The sequence below is a fragment of the Condylura cristata genome, unplaced genomic scaffold, assembly GCF_000260355.1.
Source record: "Condylura cristata isolate star-nosed mole 26May11 unplaced genomic scaffold, ConCri1.0 scaffold00026, whole genome shotgun sequence".
In the NCBI taxonomy this organism is placed as follows: domain Eukaryota; kingdom Metazoa; phylum Chordata; class Mammalia; order Eulipotyphla; family Talpidae; genus Condylura; species Condylura cristata.
The window spans coordinates 31,498,640-31,524,250 of NW_004567127.1; the positions used below are offsets into that span (position 1 = coordinate 31,498,640).

Here is a 25,611-nt window from a genome sequence, read left to right on the forward strand (position 1 = left end):
AGTGAACTACCTTAAAAAGCAAGACATTTATGGTAAACAGGTAAAATGACTGGACTTAGACACAAAGAACAGGCAGGAGCTGTGTTAATGTGGGAAATGATGGACCTCACGCAAAAGAATTTGAAAAATAAATAACATTTCTGCCTCCTCCCTTCCCCATCCCCAAACATACCCACCTCCTGAGAGCTTTAACAATTTTCATCTATGAAAGTGTCCTCTTCTGTATAGAGGTTTGACACAAGCTATGCAACATCCATCGTCTGACAGATTCCGGGTGGATCAGGATAAGTTCTGAAAAATCAGACTGTCCACTGCTAAACTTATGTTATGACCTCCCTTTTTTGTATAAACATAATATCAAAATATTCTGAGCAACATTCAGTTTATAACTGGATTGTCTTAGCCACACAGGCGGCTGCCTGGTTCAGGCAAGCTGCCCCAGGAGGAGAAATTCCTCTGTCTCCTGAGACAAAAGGCAAGTCCCAGGAGAAATAAGACCCCAGCACATAAAAAGTCCCGAGAAGCTTCCTTGGTGTCTTTAAATAAAAAATAAACTTCAGATAAGGCTCCCAGAGCATAATGGACAAATTTTAACCTTGACTACACACGTGTTGTTTGATATAGAACTGTACAACTTTCTCTTAATTTACTCCTTTTTAAAACAAGCACTAACTACTCTCTGCCTTAAATTAGCCACTAGCTTTTCTTTAGACAATCACTGATAACACTGCTAACACAATTTATTACTACCCCAAGACCCCTAACAACCTTTTGCTAACAAGCTCACCCTTTCCCAGACCCCTCTTCCTTTGAGTGATAACTAGACAGCTGTATGCAGGATAACTATCACAAAACGTATAATCTAGTATACCATAAATTGTTAAAAGAAGAATGCTTTTTCCCCTTTTCTTGAGAATGTTTTATGGAGATATCTCATTAACTTACCCTATACATTATTACAATTAACTACTCGCCACACAGTATAAATAAAGACCTGCTGAAGGAATGGCAGGAAGACTTGCACCCTATCCTGACACCCGTGTCTTCCTCGCACCCGCTCCTGTCTCCCCTTTTGAAATACCCGCTCGCCGACGCCTTCCCATCTTAGGATCCTGCCTGTGCTGCCTCCAGACACCTCAAAAGTTGGAGCTGGTCTCTAACAGAGGTTCCCTGAGGTGACTCATTCAAAGTAAAGAGGCTCAAACACTAGATGGATTAGACTGAGTATCATCTGACCCAGTGCATGGTATAAGCAAATAAATGCAATGTCATGTATAACCGAAGCCATCTTTCCAAACACAGGATGTTATACTCTCATCAAATTTAGTACAGAGAATTCTCTCCTTTCCTCTCAACTCTTCAGCCTCAACTATCCAGTAATCATCTTGAAATTTCCCTTGGCATCTCTTTGTATGACTTGTATTTAAAATGTTCAGTATTTGGGAAGGGAGCAGAATGGGGAGAATATTGACTTGACATCACCAATTCAGTTTCAAATGCATTGCTTGCACACAGTAGGCATGGAAATAGTCCCCCCCACCGCCCCAGCCCGTTTTTGCTATTATTATTCTGTCTACTGTCAGCTCATCTCAAATATACTGACTTTTTTCAGGTTCATTAGCTTTTAAAACCTTTGGCATTTCAATAAAGGGAAATGTTTGCACTGATGATTAAAATCTATTACTTAACCAGTACCTAATGAATATTCATCAAGTGCCTAGCACAATGGAAGTCACTTTACCAGGAAAAAGTATCATGCAAAACAGCATTATCTTAGCTGTTGGAAATGGCATGATATTATAGAAAGAAAGGAGACTTTCAAAATAGATTTGGTTTTAGTTTCTGCTTCCCTTACTTGTCAACTCTCTGACCTATGAGTTATATAACTTCTCTAAGCTCTCATTTCCTGGTATGTAATGAGTATATATGATTTCCACTTTTAGCAAATAGAAGATTAAATAGCTTATGAAAGGTTAGCCTGGTTTCTGACACTCTTTAGGGGTTCCATAAGCGTTCGGACAATTTTCCTTTCCTTCTTGGGATGCTTTCCTCTTGCTCCCATCCACTCTAAGGACCTTTTTTTTTTTTTTTAAAGATTTATTTATTTATGCATACAGAACTGGGGTGCAGGCCAGAGGCACAAGGGCAGTGCAGACCAGGGCCACTGATGAGGAACATTGCTGAGGGGAGCAGTGGGCAGGCCAGGAGAGGTCTGCTGTGCCATGTGGATCAACTCTGGGGTGGGAATCGAACTCATACTGAAGTGGCTTTAACTTCTTAGTGCTGTGCTTTAACCCGCTGCACCACCAGAGAGGGCCTGGACCTAATTTTCAGTTTAATACACATATTTTTTTAAAGTTCTAACAGAAATCCAAGTGTTTTCTTTGACCCTCCCTTTCTTTACCTCTCTCTGCTCCCAGTCATTTCAGCCACTGTAGTCAACTGCCCCTCTGAAATACAAATATCCTAGCTCTAGCTTCTCTGTTAAATCTCATTCAGAGTTGCCATCCTCTTCCTCAGAAAACTGTCCAGGTTTCCTTCTCTAATCTCTAGCATCTCCACTGCTATTGCCTTTGTAAGTTTTTCGCACATCAGTCACAGTGAACAGTGGACATCCTTATTTAGAAACATTCAAGGTTCTGGATTGTCATGTAACTATTCAGGAAGGAATAGAAGTTAAATGTGTTTAAATGATATGACTCATCTACTTAAAAAAGGGACGGTGTCTCTCAGAAGATATCCAAGTAGTAACACAGATGTGAGTACGGAGAAAAATGAAGACAAAGCACAAACATCTGGTTTAACAAATACCTCCCCCAGAGAGAAAGTTGTGATTCTTACCACATCCCTTAAAAAAACTCATTATTAAATAAAAAGTGAACTCATAAATAAAATTATGAATAGCAACAACTCCCGGCCATTGCATGCCCAGCATACACAGTGGCTATGCTAATTTCTTGACATATATTATTTCTCCTTTAGTTTTAGCTATAGCAATATAAACAATTAATATGACAACATGGTCAAGTGCATGGACTTTGGTGTTAGGGAGTCTAGAGCTATTCCCCTAACTACCTATATAATTTTGGACCAACTAAAAGCCTTTCAGAACCCATTCCTTTTTCTAAAGACAGAAGTGGCAGTTGTTCCTGCTTGGAAGAAAAAATGCATGGAAGATAGAAAATGTGCTATTCACTTACTCCTCTGCATGGTCCCAGCAAGGTCCTGGACTCCATGAGCTCAGCTTTTACAATTTATCCTATGTGGCTCCAAAGACCCTTGTACTTTCCATCAACCTTGCTGCCCTTCAGATGAACTCCATCCTTTGGAATGTGACAGAGCAGAAACTCATGTCCAGGGAGGGAGAGGCCAGGATACCAGGCCAGCCAGCGGCCTCCTTCTTCCCGCAGCTCTCAGATGTGACGCTCAACATTGATATTAGCATGATCATGGTAGAGTAAGCGGTGGTTTCTCTGGCATGCTGTTGGAAGGACTGCAGGACAGTCCCTCTCCACTCTCTCCAAAGTCTCAGTCACAGGATATCAAGGTGCTATTCTGAGTTTTGAGAACCCTCGTGGCCCTTTGCCACATTATACACACATCCCTTATATTTTGTATGTGAAACTATGTAATGATAGTTGTAGCTTGATTGGAATGAAATTCCAATTCAGAATTACTTAGAAAAGAATTCAGAATGGAACACAGAAATATGAACAAATGAAGGGAGAAGGTGACCCTTGCCAAAGGGGTAGGGCAAGCAACACAACAGAGTGTGCTCCTCTCTCTCCAGGTCCCTTTCCTCCCTGCTCCTCTTCCTTTCCTCCTCTCCTGCTCTCCTCACCTCTTTCATGGATGAATAATAAGTTGAGTACCTGTTTTATGCCATAAAATGTATCCAAATACTTTACACAATGCAAAACAAACACAATTAGCTAAAAGAGCTTTTCTGTAAGTGTAACATACCAGGCGATGCAAGACAAGAAGAAATGACAGTGACTTGGAAGTAAGGAGAGCATTTGCAGATCTTGGGGAACAGAAATGGCAGCAAAGTCACAGGCAGAGTCTCAGTCCGTCAGGAGCATGATGTCTCTAGACACAGGACCAAAAGTCACCTTCAAATGCTCTGAGGTCATAAATCAGAAAATGGAGGCATCAATAGAAAGTGACAGACACAAAAAACAGAACATATTCAACTCCAATTGTTGGCCAGTTCTACTGGAAATTACAGCCTGTCATTATAGTTTTTCTTACTTTCAAATATCTGCTTTCTCCCTGTAAATCATGCATGAATCGCTCCAAGTGACCAAGTGACATCACTGTAGCATCCAATGGAATCACCTCCAACCAACCCTGAGCACCTTACACATGGCAACTTTTGCCCTTATTCTGGAGACATGGAGGGTCTGAGAAAGCCAAGAAAGATTCATCAGTCAAAGTGGCCCTGGCTTTGCACAAGCAAGCACCCCAGAACAAGCCCATAGAAGTTCATCTGCAGGAAAACCACACCATTTCTCCTATCTTCAGTGCTTATTAGAAGAAAAGCAAGTAGAACCTCTCAGCCAAGAACTGTGAAATAGCGAAGCAATTCATGAAAGGAGACATGTCTAATGGCCACTTGTGTCTTTCACCTTTTTTTCTGCACCCCTGAGAATCCTTAATGGGTAGAAAAACTCTTCCTCCCATTGTGGGGTCAAGAACCTCAAAGAGAGGACAGAGTCAGGCTAGTCCTCATGGCACTCCCAAACACCTGTCCTGAAAGTCAGCCCATACAAAAGAGCTAAGTTTCTAACTTATTTAGTTGCTAGCATTTAGGTATTTATTTAGGTTCATATAAGTAAGATTTTAACCAGACACCAAGGTAACATTGATTTAAAATTCCAAAGCAAGATGCCACATCAAAATATGCAGAACTTGACAGAGGACATAACTAGCAATTTCTCACTGATGTCAAGAAGAAGCCAAGGTCAAAGATGAAGGAGATGGGCATTGTGAATACACGGTATGGAGAGTGTGTTTGTGTGTACAGGGGGGTGCTGCTAGGTTCAGATCTCAGTGACTACAGCCTGAGATCTTGCCAGGTTTCCCTCTCACTGTAGTCACCAGAAACCTCTCACCAGGGAATCCAGAGGATGTATGAGGCAGGAGGGGACTGCTCATACAGACAGAGAATGTACACTTAGAGTTTCTCAGGGGAAGGCTGGATGACTACTTTTTACCAAACAGAGGTAGACACATGGTAAAGATTGCTGTTCAGGAGACAGTGAAGGCCTCCCAGGAGGACTTCATGGAAGGCGAGAAGATTCTGCATGGAACAGAAGAGGAGGGATGCAGCCTGTGCAGGAATGCAGTTCTCTGCCTGCTTTTTCATAGCTGGTATTGGAAAGGCTTCACAGATCCTGGGCTGGGAATCTCTAGAGTTCAGATAATACTTGATGAGGCAGGAAGTCAATTTAACCACTTCACAGTCCCATAAGGCACAAGACACCCAGCCCCAAACAATGATCCCATGCTCCACACTACCCCACCACCACTGTCAGAGGGTCTAAGACTACAGATAGCAGCTAACAGGTGAGACCAAGAGAATAAAGACAAGTGAGGCAGCCTCTACTCCTTCCGCCAAGGTAGGGGAGTCACCAACTCAGGACTACCTACACAATGGAGACAAACACTTGACTCTGAATACAAACACTTAACCTTGAATGAAGTTTGAAGGCTGATAAATATATAAGAAGAGACATTTATCATCTGAACCAGTATAATGTCCCTTAAAGCACCATCCCACTGTTTACAACCTTAAAATGGGCAGAAAACCCACTAGGAATTGACCAAATTTTCATAGAGGAGGGAGAGAAGCCTGCCCCAGTTCAAACTGGAAAGGAACTGTGAAGATGAAAAGAAAGCTGCATTTTAATCATGTTATGAATTGTGCTTAATTAACATACTAGCCACACATTTACTTGTCACGAATTTGCCACAGACACATAAATATGATGGTGAGCTCTACAACAAGACTTCTGTCTGCAAAGAGTTTCCAGTAGAGAAAAACAGAATAGGGGCGATTTCGATAAGTCCATTCTCCAAAGCAGACTGACAGTGACATAGAACACATATGCTTTTGGGGCATTCATCCCTGTATATGAACCCCAAGGCTCAATCAACAGGAGAAGATTAAGTATTTTCTATGGCAGTTTTCCTCACCTATAAAATGGAGCTGTTGTAGTTCTCCTTACCTATTAAATGGAGATGCTATGATATTGTCAGGAGGGTTTAAAAGCACATACCCTTTGACCTACAAAGCCTCAAAATGTAGTAGTAGATGTCACTAATAAGATGGTGACATGACTAGAAATTCTTTAGAATCCAATACACAAAATGAATGGACGATTCCATGAAATATCCCCATCATAACAGTTTAAATGAACGACTTAATGGAAAGATTCCTAAATAACTTGTCTGACTATTTATCTTTCTTATACTGTGTAAAAATTCCCTCTCAACTGCAATATTTTTATTTCCTGAACTTTTGTTGTGTAAGTAATCATCAGCACCACATCATCTAGAATTTAATCATCTCATTTCCTATGCTTTAATTATCTTCTGGCACAAAGTCTTATCTCCCAAATGATACTGTAAGAGCTCAGGCAGTGACATTTTGGAGTATTTGCTGGACTGTCTTAGAGCTTTGATAAGTAGAGATAGAATTGAATTTAAGTCTTAAATTTTGCCAATGTGTGGTAATGCAGGCTGTTCTGACACCTATCGAAAGCAGATACAAACATGACCATCTCTGGCATCTCTTCTGAGACTGGCTAATGCAATTTGGTTTGGCTAAGAGCACAGACACTTCTCGATACTTGAAAATCACCTTCTAACTGGTAAATAGCTTTTTTGGGGTTTGAGATCTAGCTCACACATGACAAAGAGAGGTAGGTACAAAGTTTTGCAAACAATTCTTCAAGTTGAATTTCAACATGGAATCTCAGAGAGTCTGCCGATGGCATTTTGAAAAGAATTTCATTAAATGTTGCTAACATGTCATAAGCTCCCTTAAATGGAAGGGTAATGGCTCATAACATTTGTAAGCTTTTTAATTTCATGGAATATGAGCAGCATAATCAGGACCTATTAAAGTCAATCAACTGTGCCAAGTGAGGCTACTACCTGGGCTTTTGTTTCTATTTTCCTTGTGGGTGTTCCCCGTGAACCAAAAGGCAACAAGCCCCAGAATCATTCTTTAAGGCTAACACTGGTGTGTGATTGTTAGAGCAACCGCTGAAGAAACCATCATAGCAACATTTGCATGTGTGGGTTGAACAGACACCTCTTGGGAAATGGCTTTTGGTTTATGGGAAAGAGAGATTTCCCTTTCCATTTGCTTCAGCTCAGGAGCTATACTTTTGGTAAGGTACAAAACCAGTCATCTAACCAACAGAACTGGAAATGATAAATGGAGATGAATATAAGGAAACATCAGTATTTTTAATGACATAGTAGTAAATAGTAGTAGCAAATGACAAGTCCTTCAAGACTGAACTTTGGATTTTTTTCTACCATGAAGCCTTTAATAATACAGAGGCCCAGAGGCAGGCAATGTGTTAGGAACCCTAAATATTCTTCCATTTCATTTTAAAGCAAATCTATGCTATTCTCAGTTGTTCCAGACTGAAGATAGATGGTAGTGTTGAGATGCAAGCAACATGACCCATGCTAACAGTTACAGAGCAGTGGAGCCCATTTTCAAGACTACTTTGAATTTCATTCTAAATCACTTGCATATTGCCTTGTCACCTCCACAACCATCTTGTTTCAAGTCTGCACAGGGAATGGAGATATCCAGAGAAAGCAATTCCACCTGGGGATGCAAAGGGACCAGTTAGTACAATAATCTGGAAGACCTGAAGGCTACAGAGTCCAATGGGGAGAACTCCCCCAACAGAGGAGGCACAAAATACACATCACAGCTGGAAGAGCAGAACCAGGTACAGGGAACCAGTGGAGGCCAAATCCATAAGCAGACAATAACTAGAAGCATGGAAGGCTGAGAGCAGGCCAGGATGTGGAATAGAGGGTGGATGAGGGCAGCTGTATGAACATAAGGCTGCGAACACATGGAAAATTAGGGTCTTACTTTTGTGTTCTGCTGGTTGTATGGGGTGGGGTATATCTGATCACATGATGGGGATGGACAGGACTAGAAATGTTCATTGGGCAACTCTACTGCCCCTAAATAACCAAAATGATGGGTACAAAGATGGTACCCAATTATCATATCTTCACTTAATTACAAATGATATAAAAGATCAGAGAAACATTCAGCTATTCCCAAGGTTGTCATTAATGAGTACTGGACCAAGAAAATACACAAATTAACAGTGCTTCACTGACTGACAAGCAAACCAGCATAACACCTGCAGGAGATTCAAGAAAAGTGTTCTTTTTACTCATATTTTGAAAATGTCAGTTTGGGTTGATAATAAAGAAAAAATTGTAATTGTTATGAAGAATTTGTAAGAGAAGTTACATTTTGAATCCAGATGACAGAATCCTTTCTCCAAAGGGTTTCCATACGTAATCAAGCCTGCAGCATTCATTGTACATAATGAACAAACTGCTCTCTTACATGTCTCAAATGGTAATAGAAATATGGAGAACTGGAAAAAAATGGGAAAACAGTCACTCATCTTACTTGTATTCTGTAGTTTCAGATAATGAACCAGACTCAAGAAAGGCCAGAAACTTGTAGAATTTGCAGGAATTTTATAACTTTGCATTTGTTTCATTTTTATAAGCTCAGAATGAGAAACCAGGAGAGCACTTGGAAATTTTAAAAGTAACTTTCAATCTCAGGTTCTGGACAAAGTGATATAGATACAACCTAAGGTCTCCAGAACATCAAGGTGTGTTTACTGAGTCTAACGTCACTCATCGGCAAATGGATCAGTGATGACTCCAAATTGATGCCACGACACAGTTCCACCAGAAGACATGGGGGGGAGGAGAGACAGTGCATTTTGAGAGCTCTATAGTTTGAATGGAGGAAAACTGGCCTCCCTGGAAAGCTTTGATGGCACAAGGGAAATTTCTAGAGCAATGATCATCTGAGGAGGCGTGAGAAATGTCTTGAGAAACAACAAATGGAAAAGAAAGGAAAAAGATGCTCTCCTCTTTATGCAGTCAGAAAGGGTCCTACATGTTTCCTTGGATTTCTGGAAGAGCAGGAAGTTAGCCTGACATCACCAGCCAGCATCTAACTAGGCATGGCAACACAAGATAATACAAAGTTCAGGTAAACATTCATGCTAGAGTCAACGTGAATGGCAGTATTACAAAATTTGTGTTTTTAAGTCTCTCTAAGCCTTGGAGAGACTTTAAACAGGAGACCAAGTGATAGTTCCTCCCTCCCTACAGTTATTATACATAATAAATGGCATAATCTTATATTTAAGTGTGGCTGTTAGTTATGACATCATGAAGGTCTCATCACACATTATTTAAGTCAAATTCAGGAAAAATTTATGGGCAGTTACTTAGGACTGTACTCTGCTAGGTGCTTTCTCACAAACTTACTTAATCTCACAATAGAAAACATTTTACTATGTATTAAATTTATAGGTGCTTAATGTTAAAATAGAGTAGAAAAACCCTGAAGGTACTTAGCAACACTTTGAAAATTTCTACCCACTCCTCCTTTCTTAGTAGTTTTATTTGCATTATCCTGAGAACAGAACAGTACAGACATCTGTATAATTCTTCTCATTGACTGAGCTGAGTGTCACCATTTCTCCTGGCCATCATGTCTACCATACAAGCTATGTCTATATGGCACTGAATGCTGTTCTTTGATGACATGCAACCATTATTCCAGGGTAAATAGATTTTTTAAAATATTAAAAAGAGACACCATATGACCCAGCAATTTCACTCTTACATATCTACCCAGAGAACACAAAAGCACTAATTTGAAGGAATATATCTATGCTCATTGAAGCACCATTTATAAAAGCCCAGTTTTATGGAAACCTAAGTGTGGAAAGACAGATGAGTGGAAAGACACATGCATACACACACACACACACAGGAATGCTACTCCACTATGAAAAAAAGATAAAGTCTTTCCATCTGTGACAACATGGATGGAGCTGGAAAGGACAATACTAAGTGAAAAAGCTCAGAAGGAGAAAGACAAATAGCAGATGATTTCACTTATACACGGTAACTAAAGAAACAAATTAAAGGTCCAGATAAGACAAAAGTAATAATTAACCCTAGAAATATGACTATAAAACTGAGGCTACAGGAAGGACAGGGAGAAGGTAGGGAGCAGAGTAGGAAGGGTGTCCAATGGACTATGGCAGAGGACTATGGGTACCTGATCGTGGGTATGTGGTGGTAACATAGACTGAAGGAGAATGATCCTATGCCTCTGAATCATGTATAGGGTTGTAAATTAATGTTACTTCCATTAGAAATAAATTAAATAAAAGCACTTTTTGCCACGTGGGCCAACTTTAAGAACTAAGACCAAGTAACTCTTCTATATAATCAACACTCAGGACACTCCCAGGGGGATAAGCCCAATAGCCAGTTGTGTGGTAAGAATCTCGAGGGAAACAGTCCCTGCTACCTTCACCAAAGAGCAATCTGGTTGGCCCCCACAGCCCATGACTATTGACACATTGGCCATTTTTTCCTACTAAGTAAAGCTGTCAATCCTGTTTTCATGAAGCTTCTTCCAATAACTAGAAAGTTGCTAAGATATGAGGAAGGAAACACATTGTAAGTAGCAAACTCTTTGTGGAAGCCATCAGAAGCAGGAAATGTACAATTTAAAATGAATTAAACAATTATCAAGAATAGCAAGAAATACAATGGGAATCACTTTGAAATATTTATGAAAATATCAAATCATTATTTTGTATACCTGAGACTAACACAAAGTTCTATGGCTATTGTACTTCAAGCACTCATTTACCTTTAAAGAGGTAAATGAAAACCCTTTAACAATGCAAGTAAAAAAACAACACAGGAACTATACATTCATCCAGTGATATAAATACTCAATAACTAAAATATTAAGGCAGTTCAACTTCTCATTAATGAGGTACTACCTAAGGATAACTCATCTTTCCGTAATATTCCTCTCCTACTTTTAACATCACTGCCTGAGCCTTAACTGAGGGTTAAAGCAACCCACACAGCTTGACAATCCAGTGGGATGTTGCAATTACCCAGCCATCTGCACTCATCTGCTGCTATAGAGAGACACCACTTTTTATTTCCATGACACTGATGGTCCAAAATGGGGAAACCCAGGCTGGTCTTCACTCCTTTCGTTGATTTGTATCACTGTCTGCCTTCCCTTCTTTCTCTCCCTCCAAGGTGCAACAAGTCCACTGGCAAAATATTTATCTGACTTAAAAGCCTCATTGACTTGTGGACCGTTTGATATTTACCTAGAAGCAGAATCACTGGTGATAAAATCAGAATCGCTCACAGAAATGGAAAGTCCCACATTCATAATTTAGTTAACTGCCATTTAAAACATCCTTGGTAATAATTTACAGAGCACAACATCAAAAGGTTATGCTCATTGCTGAAGGAGATCACAAAAGTGAAAGAGAGGGAGTATTTGCTTTAATTTCATATAGCAAAGGAGTGGATTTTCAGCTTCTGAAATGACATCTTCCTGAAAAATCATCAGTATTTTTGACAGTGATCAAGATTTTTAAAGTCAAGGCTAAGAATGCCACACCCTGACAATCCCTGAGTGTGAAAATGTTGGGTATGATTTGAATGTAACATTAAGGAAGTAAGTTTTTAAGTCACTTTTTTTTTTGGCCTACCCTTTGAGAGTAGGAACAACAAAACTTTAAAGAGTTCTTCCATTCTTTTTTTTTTTTTTTAAGAATTATTTATTTATGCATACAGAACTGGGGTACAGGCCAGAGGTGCAGGGGTGATGAGAGGATTCGCCAGAGACAGAACAGGCAGATCAACGAAGTACACTGCTGAGGGGAGCAGTGGGTGAGTCAGGAGAGGTCTGCTGTGTCAAGTGGATCACTTCGGGGGTTGGGGATTGAACCTGCACTGAAGCAGGTGTGCCAAATTGCAGTGCTGAGTCACCAGGGAGGGTCCAGCCTCCATTTTTAACACTATCTTTTTCCTTCCTTGTATTCTCCCCTCAAAACTCAGGAGTTCTCGATGGCTATGAGATACCGCCTTACTGAAGTAGGGTTCTCCCTGACATTAAAGGACCATAGATCAAACCACAGTAGGATCAAGGGTGCACATTTATTTTTATTTATTTTTAATTAGTTATTTTTTTACACCACTGTCAATATTTGGACAATATTTGATTTCTCTCCTCTGGTGTAGTCCCAGTAGTTCTTCAACCACCATAGCACTATGATCCATCACCTTAGTCCCTTGTGCTCTTCCCATTCCTGTTTTAATCTCTCTCCTCACTCTTCCCTGCTGTGTGCCTCAGATCTATGGTCAGTTTGCAAGTTTGCTATGTTGCCTGACTTTTTTTTTTGGTTTCTTATATTTGACATGTAAGTGAAGCCATTTGCTATTTATCTTTTTTTTCTCCCAACTAATTTTGCTTAGTATAATCCTCCCAGCTGCATCCATGTTCCATGTTGCTGTAAATGGCAAGAGCTTATCTTTTTGATTGCTGAGTAGTATTCCATTCTTTATAAATAACACGTCCTTTGGATCTATTCAGTTGTTCTGGGGAATTCAGGTTGTTTGCATATGTTAGCTATTGAAAATAGTGCTATGATAAACATAGGAGTGCAGTTTCCTTTTGAATTAATGTTTCTGCATTCTGTGGGGTAGATTCCATGAGTGCAAACAATGGGGTATGTGGTAGCTCTAGTTTTAGTGTTTTGAGGAACTTCCAAAGAGTTTTTCACAGTGACCAGGCCAATTTTTTTTTTTAAAGATTTATTTTATTATGTAGACAGAACTGGGGTACAGGCCAGAGGTGCAGGGATGGTGAGACAGAATAGCGAGCAGGATAGGCAGATCAATGAAGTACACTGCTGAGGGGAGCAGTGGGTGAGACAGGAGAGGTCTGCTGCGCCATGTGGGTCACCTCTGGGGTTGGGGATTAAACTCCCACTGATGTGGCTGAAGCTTGCTTGCAGTGCTGTATCCTAACCCGTTGTGCCGGCAGGGAGGGCCCATGACAGGGCCAGTTTACATTACCACTAAAATTGTAAGAGGATTCATTGTATACAACATCCTCACCAGGATGTTGTTTCTTTCTTTCTTTTTAATATGGATCATTCTTATAGGTGTGAGATGCTATCTCATTGTGGTTTTGATTTGGAATCCCTTGATAATAAGTGATGCTAAACATGTTTCATATGCTATTAGCCACTTGCAAGTCTTACTTAAAGGAGTATCTTTTTGCTCTTCTGCCCATTTTTTAAAAAAATTGGATTGCTTGCTTTTTTTTTTGTTGAGTTGTGTAAGTTCTTTGTAGAATCCATGATAGTAGTTCCTTATCAAATGTATGATGTACAAACATTTTCTCCCATTCAGTGGGGTGTCTGGTCATTCCTTTTAAATGATAGAACTTAGCAAGAAACAGCTTCACATCAAAGAATCATTTCAAACAGCAGGAATGTTCCTGAATCTAAAGACAGACAATGCTGGTAGGTCACAGGGATGATGACCATGGGGGATTTGTAAGATTTGAAGGGTTGAATGTTTTAATATTGCTCTCTTGCCTCATCTGTCTATAGCACACTTCCATACACTGTGGAGCTCCCATGGGCCTGGGGATGGCATGAACCAAGTCTCCCAACAGGGCAAAGCCACACAGGGGAGAAAGATGGACTTCAGTAGCACTTTCCTCTATTCTATCTAGTCTGCCTCCCACTCCCATGACCTTGTGATATAATTGACCACTTAGTAGATGGTTGATTTAGATATTGCATTGATCTATAAGCTATGATGAAAGAGAAATTTGTCTTTGTCTCTCTAGTGAAGATGCTATCATAGAATCTGTGAGCCAGAAGGATCCTAAGAAAATGTTCATTCATTTCCAAAAATAAAATAAAATTGGCTCCCATGCAAGTGACTGACATTAGTCTAGGAATTGTGATATAGTGGAAAGCACACTAAATAATAACATTCATAAATGATAATTAAAATAAATCATCTTGAAATTTTACACAATAGTTTCTACCCATGGGTATGTTTCAGAAACTACATAAACTCTGACAATCCTGTTGTAAGCTTGCCAGCTTGGGAAGTTACTTAACACCCATTTTGCAGATAAGGAAAGGTAAGCACCGACAAGTTGAAGAATTTGATCAAAATGAGAAGCCAGTCAGTAGTCCAGAGGATTTGGGTTCAGGAATGTGGTGCTCCTAGCCTGCTATTTGGTATCACTCAGTCCCTGCCTTTTTCTGTCCCTGCCACTGTGAAAAGTATACCTTAATAAGGGAAAGCCCAAGGGGAAGGTTACAAATATGATACTATGTAATATACATATACATAAGTAGAAATTACCATGCATAAGCAAGTAATATGATATGATATATAGTAAAGGAAAATAAGAATATAGGGAATGGACATATTTTCCATGGGGATGGTCAGGAAGTAGCTCCTAAGCAGAGTCCCAGGGGAGGCATTTTTCTGATCTTCACCCATTTATGCCTGCTGTTAATGTTACTGAAGGTATTTTTACCAGCTCATTCAAGTCCTTCATGGAAAAGTAGTATGTGTGTTTTGGGGAAGAAAAGTTTGAATTAGGGGTTCCACAATTTCTAGGTCTTCAAATAAAAGAAATTTGAGTGGTAGATCTTGAGCAACCCAAAGGGTAACAAAAGAATTTCTATTATCTACCCACCAATGACCTGCAGATCACCAATTCAACATTCTAGTCTCCTTTGAAGTTTGGACCTACTTCTCCCAAACTCTGCTCACATAGTTCTAAGCTGAGATCCCAAGCTCTCAGGAACTCCAATATTTCCTTTATGCACTTAAGAAAAACACACACAGTCAGTTTCTTCCACATTGAGGGAAGCAAAGAAGCCCCACCAGTCCATAATGATGCTATAGCAACCAAAAGTCTTTGACTAGCTCTCTCCATTTCCTAGCTCAACAAGCCAACCAACCACAGTATTACATGGTGATTTATTAAAGGCTCTGTGTCTCTTTAAAAAAAAAAGAAGCCCAGCCAGCAGCTGGTTCACACAATTGTCCACAATCAATTACAACACATCAAAAGATAGGTGTATTTTGGGATTGGCCATCAGCTTCACAGTACAGATGGGCTTCTGCCTTCCCATTTTTAATAATCTTCATAATTTATGTGTGAGCAAAGGAGTGCAAAGATGCCTCCTGCACCCCTCTGACTTAGTACAAATCACTTTTATTTACTCGGGCAATACTTCATGGTCCAGTTAACTTCTTAATTAAAGACAGCATGATGCTCACACTCTATGCAAGTGGCATGGAAAATACTGTTTTGTGTACAATATGTTCAGCTGGGAGTTGAAGCTGTTTTGCTTACTGAGGAGAAGCCTCTACCGCCTTCATCTGGTTTCTAAACTTAACCAGAGATAGGGCTCTTGTCACAGCAATAGATGGTTCAAGGAGCCTCTTCAGATAAAGCTTGGGCTTGTCTGCCATCTTCCATTATTTTTGTTTTCTCATTGATCTCATTCAGAGCACAGCAAATGCTTTCTACATTCTCCTCCACAGCCATGCTCTGTCATGGTTACCTGAGTAAAGACAAGAGGAGGCATGTTCTAGAAGATTCAGGGGAATGGTGGTGGTGGATTGCCAATTCCCGTTGAGCATGTATACTATTCCAAAACTCACAGGAGAAAACCTACCAGAGACAATGGGGAGAAAGAGACACAAGACGGGAGGAAGAGCAAGTCATGAGAGACTATGAATTTTAAGAAGTCCATCTAATTTCTGAATGTGTACATGATGGTATAAACACAGTATCAATTCTGTGAATCAGACTGCACCTTCATCACACTTCAAGGACACACAATGATGTCAACATATAGGTTATGAGACAATAGCGATCAGTGGAGACTGTGGTAAACTGGAAGACAAATGTCCATCTATAGGAAGTTGCTGCTACTTTACTCCCACACTATGGAATTTCAAACCATACTGCTGGATCTTCTTTTATTTGAGAAGGTCAGAAAGTATAGATAAAAATCTTCAGATATTTAAGTGTCAGAAACAAATTCATGTAAAGGGAAAACAGATTCATAGTGATAGAAACATTTGTAACTATTGTTAAACTTTCATACTAATAGAATTCACTTAATAGTTTCTAAGATGGGTCAATTAAATTCATTTGACTTTCACAGTGGGGGCCCTCCCTGGTGGCTCAATGGGTTAAAGCACAGCACTGTGAACCGATCTGCAGCCACTGCAGCACGAATTTGATCTCCCCCAGGGAGGTTACCATAAGGCACAGGAGAGCTCTCCTGTCTTACCCACTGATCCCCCTTGACAGTGTATTTCAGTAGATCCACCTGTTCTGCTCCCTAATCTGTCTCTGGTCAAGCCTCTCATGCCCTGCATCTCTGGCCTATACCTCAGTTCTTGTATGCAGAAATAATTATTTTTTAAATTAAACTTTATTTTTTAAAGATTTATTTATTTGTGCATACAGAACTGCATACAGGCCAGAGGTACAGGGGCAGTGAGAGGATTCACCAGAGACAGAATGGGCAGATTTTCAAAGTACACTGCTGAGGGGAGCAGCAGGCAGGTCAAGAGACCTCTGCTGCACATGTGGGTCACCTCCAGGGCAGGCGGGATGGAACTCACGCGGAAGTGGCTTTAACTTCTTAGTACTGTGCTTTAACCCACTGCGCCACCAGGGAGGGCCCATAAATAAATCTTTTTAAAAAGTAAATCTCACTGTGAATTTATGAATCAGAAGGTATCATCTCTGGGATGAGATATCTCATGCATTATTATTATCTAGCATTGCTTTCAGGTTCCTTTTCCTAGGGCCTCTGAATTCTCTCAGGGACTTTACATGTCTTCCAGTAAATTGTTCCTTACAAGATGGAAATGGTCATGTGTAACTCATCACAGTAAGCAGTGCCATGAGGAAATTAATGACCACATCAACAGTGTGTGGTTATGGAAAAAGACTGAAATCCTAGCTAAGTCCTGCCTCCTATCTGGACCCTGGGGCCCATATGTTAAATTAAGTAACTGATTTTAATTGAATGCTAAGGGGCTTTCAACTTCTCGCTGAAAAATGTCTGGTAGGCTGGCGGGATAAATCTCAATCCACATCATACTAAAATCAGAAAGAGATTTTAAAAACTCAGCCTTCTGTAAAATAAAGAGACAATAAATACAAATGTCAAACTTCATGGTGAAGATGAATAACTCAAATTTCCCAGGAGTCTAAAGCAGTTTCTGTGCTTTCCTAAATATTGGCAAACAGGGACACCCTCAAATTCCATTTTATTTGTGGATTTCAGACATTCATTTGAAACAACATTTAGGATGGCTTTTGTGAAGCACTGATGTAGGTACATTTAAATCCTTAAATGTTTCATTATGTTTGGCTTTTCCTATATTGTGAAATGAGTGCAAATGTCATTACTGGATGAGTGTATATAAATATTTTCAAAGTTCTGGTCATGTACCATGATACCATCTTTCCCCAAAAAGACTGCCAGTAATCTATGAGCATCAGAGCTAGCAATACCTTATAAGTAGAAGAAAGGGAAAAAGTGAGCCAAACATTGGAAGAGTGTAACTAAGTGAAAGTAAAAAAAAATTAAAAAAATTAAATTAAACTACTTTATGAAATAAGGTGTTTCTCATTTCAGATGTACAGGAGGCTTAAAGACCATTTGGCTCAGAAAGGTTAAACATCAGAAGAGATTTGCCACACATGATGATGAGTTGATGGTAGAAATCAACATCATCATCATTATCATCCTGAGGAAGAGTGAGAGCAGGACTTAGCATTTCTGGAACACTCACTCCATCTTGAGTTCTGTATTAAGATTATAAATAAATTTAAGATTATTAAGCTATTAGGCTTACTTCTTTATAGTCACCCATGATTCAGGTATTAATATCATCTCAAATGTACAACTAAGAGATCAAGGATTTGCTAAGTTAAGCAATTGTTCAAAGGTCTCTCATCTTCTTCACCCTCTGTCCATCTAATAATACAGCAGCTGGTGTGACCATGGTGTTTTTTTCTTGGTAGAGGCAACTTCTAAGAAACCCATTTGATATGATTTTATAAATCTACACACAGGTGAGAACATCTTAAAGTATGGATATTTTGGTTATGGGTGGGGTGTGGCAGTATAGTTGCAGATGTGATTCTACATCCTTTAATCACAGACAGTGTTGTAAACCAATCCTACCTCAATACAAAAATATAAATTTTAGCATAAATAAATTTATAAAGGAAACAAAATTAAAGATACCGACATTGCCTTAAACCATATATAATCTTTCCCACTTTATTTGCCAAATGCAAATTTTGTACTCCTTCTCCAACGTCTCTTTCTCTCCTGTCTTCTGAACTTCCAAATCCAGCACAGCTATAGTTTAGCCACTCTATGCCTACACCAAATGTAATAGGAGGTGAGTATGGAGAGAAACACATTACACACATTGAACATAGTAAGTGCTCAGTAAATACCAGTTCCCTTCACTGGTCACTTCCCATCCAGTTCCAGTATGGTGGGAAGTGACCTAAGAAGCTTCTCAGAAGGGCTCGATCACTAGTCCAAAACAATGCTTTGGATTTCAAATACTTACTCATTTACTCGCTCTACTAGTTGCTCCTTCCCAAAATTTGGGGTATCAGTAATTACAAAGACACCACATTGGAGTGGGGATTTAAATACAGTTTTATAGTGTTAAGTTCTTTAAGATTACAAATCCTGTGTTTATACATACAAGTAATATTTCTAGGGGTAGGCCTGCAAGAGTTAACGTAATGTGTGTCTTTTCGTTCTATTTTCTGAGTGATCTGATTCTCTACTACTTAGAAGCTCTGCCTCCTAGTCCGTAAAGCTAGAAAGTCCCTGGGTTTTCATTTAATTCCCAGATGGAAGTTTTTATAGAGATGAACATTTTCTCATTAATTTATCTTCTTAAGTGATTGCTACCACACTAATCAATTTGTAGTGACTTTATCAGGGTTGCAACCTTCAAGAATGAAATCAGATATAGTATTGAACCTTGTGGAGATTGCTTAACCAACTCCAATTCCTCTCAGATCAATGAAACATAATACCAAAATGAAGTCAAGTGTTGCTTCGTTAGTTAGCCCTGCTTAGAGGAACAGAGTAATCTTGTTCAACTGGACACTGATCTCTTTCCGGTGGGAAAAAAACAGGAGACACCTGATGAAATAGAAGCAGCTATGATCTCTGGGGAAGTTCACAGACAACTCTGCAGGGAAGCCTGTAGGGGAGTAGTCTCTAAGCAATTTTCTGCTACATCAGAAAATAACCAATAGGCCTGCACAGAGCACGGAGCCCACACACAAGGCCCAGTGAGCATCAGAAGAGGTCCTACTTCCCTGCAAAGGGCAAACTCAATTGGCAGCATACTCAGCAGTTATTTCTCCTCCTGCTTCACCATTAAATGCCATCCTTGTTCAGCTGGTGATTATCCCTGTGTATAGGGGAGTGGAGCCCTACAGACTAAGCTACCAGTTTCTAACCTTGACCTTTTATCTTTTTGATTCAATGTATCTATTTTCACCATTTTTTACAGTTTAAAGTGCCTGACTTTCTCTCTGTTGCTATGCCTACTTGTTTTTTCTGTCCCCTCTTAGGTACCCATCTTCATTCTCAGCATCATCCTGCAGAGAAATATTAAGATTCTGCACCCTGAGTCACTTCTACTATCTTTCACCAACCAAAACAAGACACAGCCCCAGTGACGAAACAAACAATTAAAACAAAACAAAAACCCCAGACTCTCTTTTACGTTTGTAAAGAAAGATCTTGATAAAATGACACATAGCTCTTTAAACTGATTTAGGTAATTTCATTTATAGAAAGTTGTAAGAACTGTTGAGTAATGTGTCATAGGGGGAGCAGATGAGTAGTTGCTTGGGGACAGGGGTGCGGAGGGAGGCTGGGGCTACAGCATAAGAAACTTTCAGGGTTGATGGGTATATTCTTTATCAATGTTATTATTGACTGTGAGGATAGTTCTACATGTATAGAGACATGGAACAACCTGACAAATTGCGCATTTTAAATTTGTGTGGTTTACCTATGCTAACTATACTTTAAAACTTGATTTTAAACTTCTAAATATTATTTACATATAGATCATTTACTGTCACTCTGTTATTTGTGGGGGAGTGGGGCAGGTACAGCATAATAGGCTAAGAACTGTTTTATTATAACATTTATACTTATGGAAAATGCATGAAAATATCACATTAACATGTTAATAGTATTTCCCCCTGCAGCATATATTTAAGGGATACCTTCACTTTTTAATGATTCATTATTCAATTTTACATGTCTAGTGAACATATATTATGTATTAGACTTAGCATTATGGTTGGGTAATAGGAAATTTACATTCTCAGGCATAAAAGAACATCAACAGTTGACAGTTGAAGTGGGAAGGGGAAACCAGCATGATGTTTTACATGTGGCTGTAGTGCTGAACTTTCTAAAATTACAACAACTGAAATGAGACAAGGGTAGCCAGAGGAGCCATGCAGGATGTACGCCTGGTGGAGACAGGCCGTGTGGAGGAGTCAATGAGAATCCTTGGCAACGGGGTGGTGAAACTACATTTTGAAAGGACGACTGGGCTGCGATTTGATTTTAAGGCTTGCAGAAGGCCACAGAGAAGAGTAGTACATTGCAATGTGTGGGTGAGCGTGGATGGAGACTTAAACGAGGGGGCAGGCACAAGTTCAGACAAGAGGGTGAACCTGGCACCTGTTTTCAGGTCAAGCTCCATGACTGAATGACATATTTTAGTGTGTAAGCATGAGTGGGCATCTGTTTTCCTAGAGTTCGATGGTAATTTTGTTGTTGTTGTTGTTATCAGAACAAGGCTAAAAAGCTTTATTTCCTATTTAATCCTAAGAACAATGAAACAGCGAATTCTAATCATGTATTGTCTTTGAGTGATTTGGGTATATTCTTTATCAATGTTATTATTGACTGTGGTGATGGTTCCACACGTATAGAGACATGTAACAACCTGTCAAATTGCACATTTTATATTTGTGTAGAATTTGACATAGAGACTTTTCAAAATTAATTTTCTTGAAATTAGCATTCCTTTTTCAACTTCCAATCAGGTGTGTCTTGGGTATGGGTGAACATAACCATTGGCTTTCAGCTAGACAGATTGATAGAGTTGCTAAAAATTCAATTGTAATAAATTTATGAAGTTTACCAAGTAGCCTTTCCAAGTCTTCTAAAAACACATCCCCCAATCCCTCTATATGCCTCTCATTTTAAACCAAGGAAACTTGTTTCAGGATATTTTCCTTTAATACATGCTACTCTTCAACAGATGATCTTAACATCTGTCTGCTAACCAGAACACTCCTACATTTATGGAAATGTAGAAGCTGAGAAACTATGACCTACAATCTATATTTGTGACTTGTGAGAAATTGTTTTTAAGCTTTTAAATAGTTATATATATATAGTAGTTTTTCTTATATATATAAGAAATAGAATATGTAAGAGATATATAATATTATTGCTGTGTTGTTCTTATATATATATATAAGAAAAACCTAAACTCATTAGAAGGAAATGAGGAGTGCAACAGAGTGACAAACATGCTCATGAAAGAAAAGAATTAGTAATCTTCAACCAACCAGTAATTCAAACCAATGACTTAATTAAGCAATTTATCAGATTAAAATAAGTAAATATATATTAAGACCAAAGGATATGATGGGATTTTCTTAAAGGCTTGAAATTGACTATCTCCTTTCAGCCCAAGAGTCACTTGAGCTTTCCTTCATTAAAGTTTCATCCAATTTTCATTTTAGGCTAGAGCTTACTCAAAGATAATGGGTGTACATACAATCCTCCTGTTATTTAAGTGTTCAACCTGTGGACTGTGAATTTCAGTTAAAGTTTTAATCACTGTGTAGCTGAGCTTATTTGCTGTGTTTGACTTTTCACATCATGTCTCCTTCCCTGGTATGAGGCACAAAAGAAAGCATGTTTATTGTAAATTCAGTACTTGCCCCCAGTTTAATATAACTCAGTCAGTTATATAGCATTCGGATAAAATTATCCACTGCTTCAAGTAGCTGAATTTCATTAATTATGCTAATCAATATGTACAATGCAAATGACACTGTGGGGAACTTTCATGTTACACTTTTGCTTACAGGTAGATACAAATCAATTCAGGCAGAGCAATCCTTGCCAGCCAGCAAATTCTACCATCCTGCTACCTCCTACACCCAAATAAAGAAGAAACAAAACAATCTTCCCAAACAACTCAAGCAAAAAAAGACCTGCAGAAATAATGATTAATATTAGGAATCAATTCTATCATGACAGAAAAAGAAAGGGAAAAATCTTTGGTTCATGCAACAATGTTCAGTGTTATAATTCCTGAGTTGACATCACTGCTACTTCATAACTTTGCAAGTTTGGTATATTTTCTTCCAGTCTTAATTTAATCTGTGAAATGGATGTAGCTATAATTCTCTCTCTGTCTCTGTCAAATACACACCCACACCCACACACACACCCACACACACCACGTCACACCACATACACACTGAACAAGTCCGTGAATTAAGTTAGATAATGATAACTCATACAGAACAACCATCTCAATGCAACAGAGTACAGGTCTAAGGTGATTATTTAAATTCCATGTTACAGCATAGCTGTTGTTAGATTGATTGATTCTAACCAACATTGGCTACAATGTCCAGTTAATGAAAGACAAAATTGTAGGGCTTCACTTCTTTGAACGATGGCTTTCAAATACTTGACAACTAAACCCGATGGCAGTATTTTCTTGCCTCGGATAATATTTAAGACATGTCACATTAATCATCTTGGTTTATTTACAGCACAGTCTAGAAAACTGGTTAGAATTACTGTCCTTTGTTGGCGGGCATGAAAAGAGGCTCAGAGAGGTTGTCTCACCTGCTTACTGTTACACAGCAATTACACACATACCTCAGATGTGGAGCTATCTCCCTACCTGCACTACTAGGCTCTCAAACTTCAGAGTTTAACTGATGGCAAGATAAATCCCCCCAGGTTTAGATTCCCAAGAAACAATAGTCCCTTCCCTCCCAGAAGAGACTTACTGGTCGGGACCGGATTTCTTTGGCGTAGAGAGGTTGTAAGAATTCTGAGTCTCCTTCCAGCCTTAGACCTTTTTCTGTGATTCTCAAGTTTCCCATCCCATCCTGAAACAGAGACACAGAGACAGCAAGTAGTAATGTGATTAGTCAAAAATCTCCAAATATTTCTGGTCTTCAAAAATTGAAACAAAGTTATTGCCTTTTCTTTTTCTTTTTGAGGGTGGAATGAGCAGGCTGGAGGAGGCGGGAAGGTGTCCAAAGGAATTCATAAAATACCAGGAGGCATTGTTCAATGCAATTATGCATATTGCCCTTTTTGCTCACTTACTCTGAGAAAATTCTATTCCAAGCAATCGGTTATGCCTCCCAGTCATTCATTTGTGCAGAAGAAAGAGGATTTTTTGACTAGCTGTGCAGCATGAAGGCAGGTGAGTGGGAAGACAGAAAAGGATGTTTCCCAGCTTAAAGTATCAGGTCCTGTTCCTGAAATTCCATGAGAAATTACAAACTGGCAGCGTGATGATCAAATTCAGCTCTTGGACATGGTACACTTGGCTCACAAAACACTTCAGATGCCAAATTAGTTACCAACGTTTTTACTAGTCTTTTTTTTTTTTTTTTTAAAGATTTATTTATTTGTGCATACAGAACTGGGGTACAGGCCAGGGGCTCAGGGGCGGTGAGAGGCTTCACCAGAGACAGAGTGGGGAACAGAACAGGCAGATCGATGAGGAGCACTGCTGAGGGGAGCAGCGGGTGGGTCAGGAGAGGTCTGCCACGCCATGTGGTCTCCTCCGGGGCAGGCGGGAATTGAACTCATGAGGAAGCGGCTTTAGATTCTCAGTGCAGTGCTTTAACCCGCTGAGCCACCAGGGAGGGCCTTTACTAGTCTTTTATTATGGAAGTATTCAAAGATATTTTAAAAAGTAGAATATAGAACAGACATCTATGTACCTATGTAGTAATCTATTTTACCCACCTTTGTTTAAGTATAGCTATCTGCCATAGCCACCCACAAACCAATTCCCTTAATCTCATCAAAACTCAGTATTAATGCTCAAATTTTATTTACATTTGTTTTCTTTTTGCATTTGCTAATTTGAAGCAAGTTCCTCACTGCCACAAAACTAGGGCATCTCTCCTAAAATCTACAAAATACCAGATGATTTTACTTAGCGAAACTAAAAAAAAATGAACAGATAAAACTAAATCAAAACAAACACTTTGAAATATGACAGCAGAGTTGAGGTTCTTAGAGTAAGGAGTAATGGGGGAAGGAGGCCAAATTTACTAAAGGGGAGAACTGTTGAGTATCTTGGTGGTGGGTATGGGCTGTAAATCCATCTGTGGAAGTAGGAACCTACATCCTTAAATCATACACAGGGTTGTCCTGCGTTATGGAGATGTTACCTCCATAAACACAGCAATCACATTTCTGAAAATTGAATAATAATTTCTTCTATTTCTTTTCTTTGCGGGGGGCACTCCTTCACCTAATCTCAGAATGAACACAACAATGACAACAAAATACTGAATACTTTGAATAAAAAATCCAAGTGTTAATCTTGTCTGAAAGCAGAGCTCTTGGCATGTCTGGGCTGCCTTCTCCTTGGGCCACCACTGGCCGAGACAGGAGACAGTCATGTGCCTGAATCACCTGTTTTCAGTTGTCCAGAGCCTCTCCCAGCTTATTTCATGAAACTAGGTGGGCTCAGGCTCTGGAGGCGCCACATGAACCTGCAGTCTCTTGTTCTGGGCAGTGCCACGCACAACGGGCCTTGGCACTGTGAGGGCAGATACCAGTGGGGGATGTGGGTGTCTGACGGCCTTTCCCTGGCCCTCTTGCATGGCAGCCCTCCAGCCCGAAGACAAAAGCAGCTCTCTGAGGCCACAAGGATAGCACACCATTTTGGGCACTTGATCTGCTAAGGGGACCCCAGATGGGGCATTGAAACTCCAGTGTGAGAGGCACCAGCTGAAGGGTGCTCCTATCTCACATAAGTAGCAGAAGACTCCTCAACAAAGCAGAAAAAAGCAAACGCCCCTGTCCCCAAGAAATGCCAATGATCTCATTTTGCATTTTTCATGATCATTTATTCAAGGTAGAAAAAGCAAACCTTGCCACAGAAACCATGCTGAGTGGACTGGCTGGTTTGCTTGTTTGTGTGATGTGTGTTTATTAAACAAGAACTGCTCAATATTCTTTTTTTTTTAAGTTTATTTATTTATGCAGGCAGAACTAGGGTGCAGGCCAGAGGCGCAGGGGCAGTGAGAGGATTCACCAGAGACAGAGT

General features: G+C 39.6%; 1 protein-coding gene across 1 annotated transcript in view; it reads right to left on the minus strand.

Moving 5' to 3' along the window:
• SGCD (sarcoglycan, delta (35kDa dystrophin-associated glycoprotein)) overlaps nucleotides 1-23,422 on the minus strand; it is a gene marked incomplete at its 5' end in the record, with an annotated part of 197,934 nt that extends 174,512 nt beyond the window's left edge. The window contains one exon of the mRNA XM_012730045.1: nucleotides 23,321-23,422. Within this exon, the coding sequence (XP_012585499.1) occupies nucleotides 23,321-23,422 (102 nt within the window). The remainder of the gene's footprint in view (nucleotides 1-23,320) is intronic.
• Nucleotides 23,423-25,611: the final 2,189 nt, after the last annotated feature.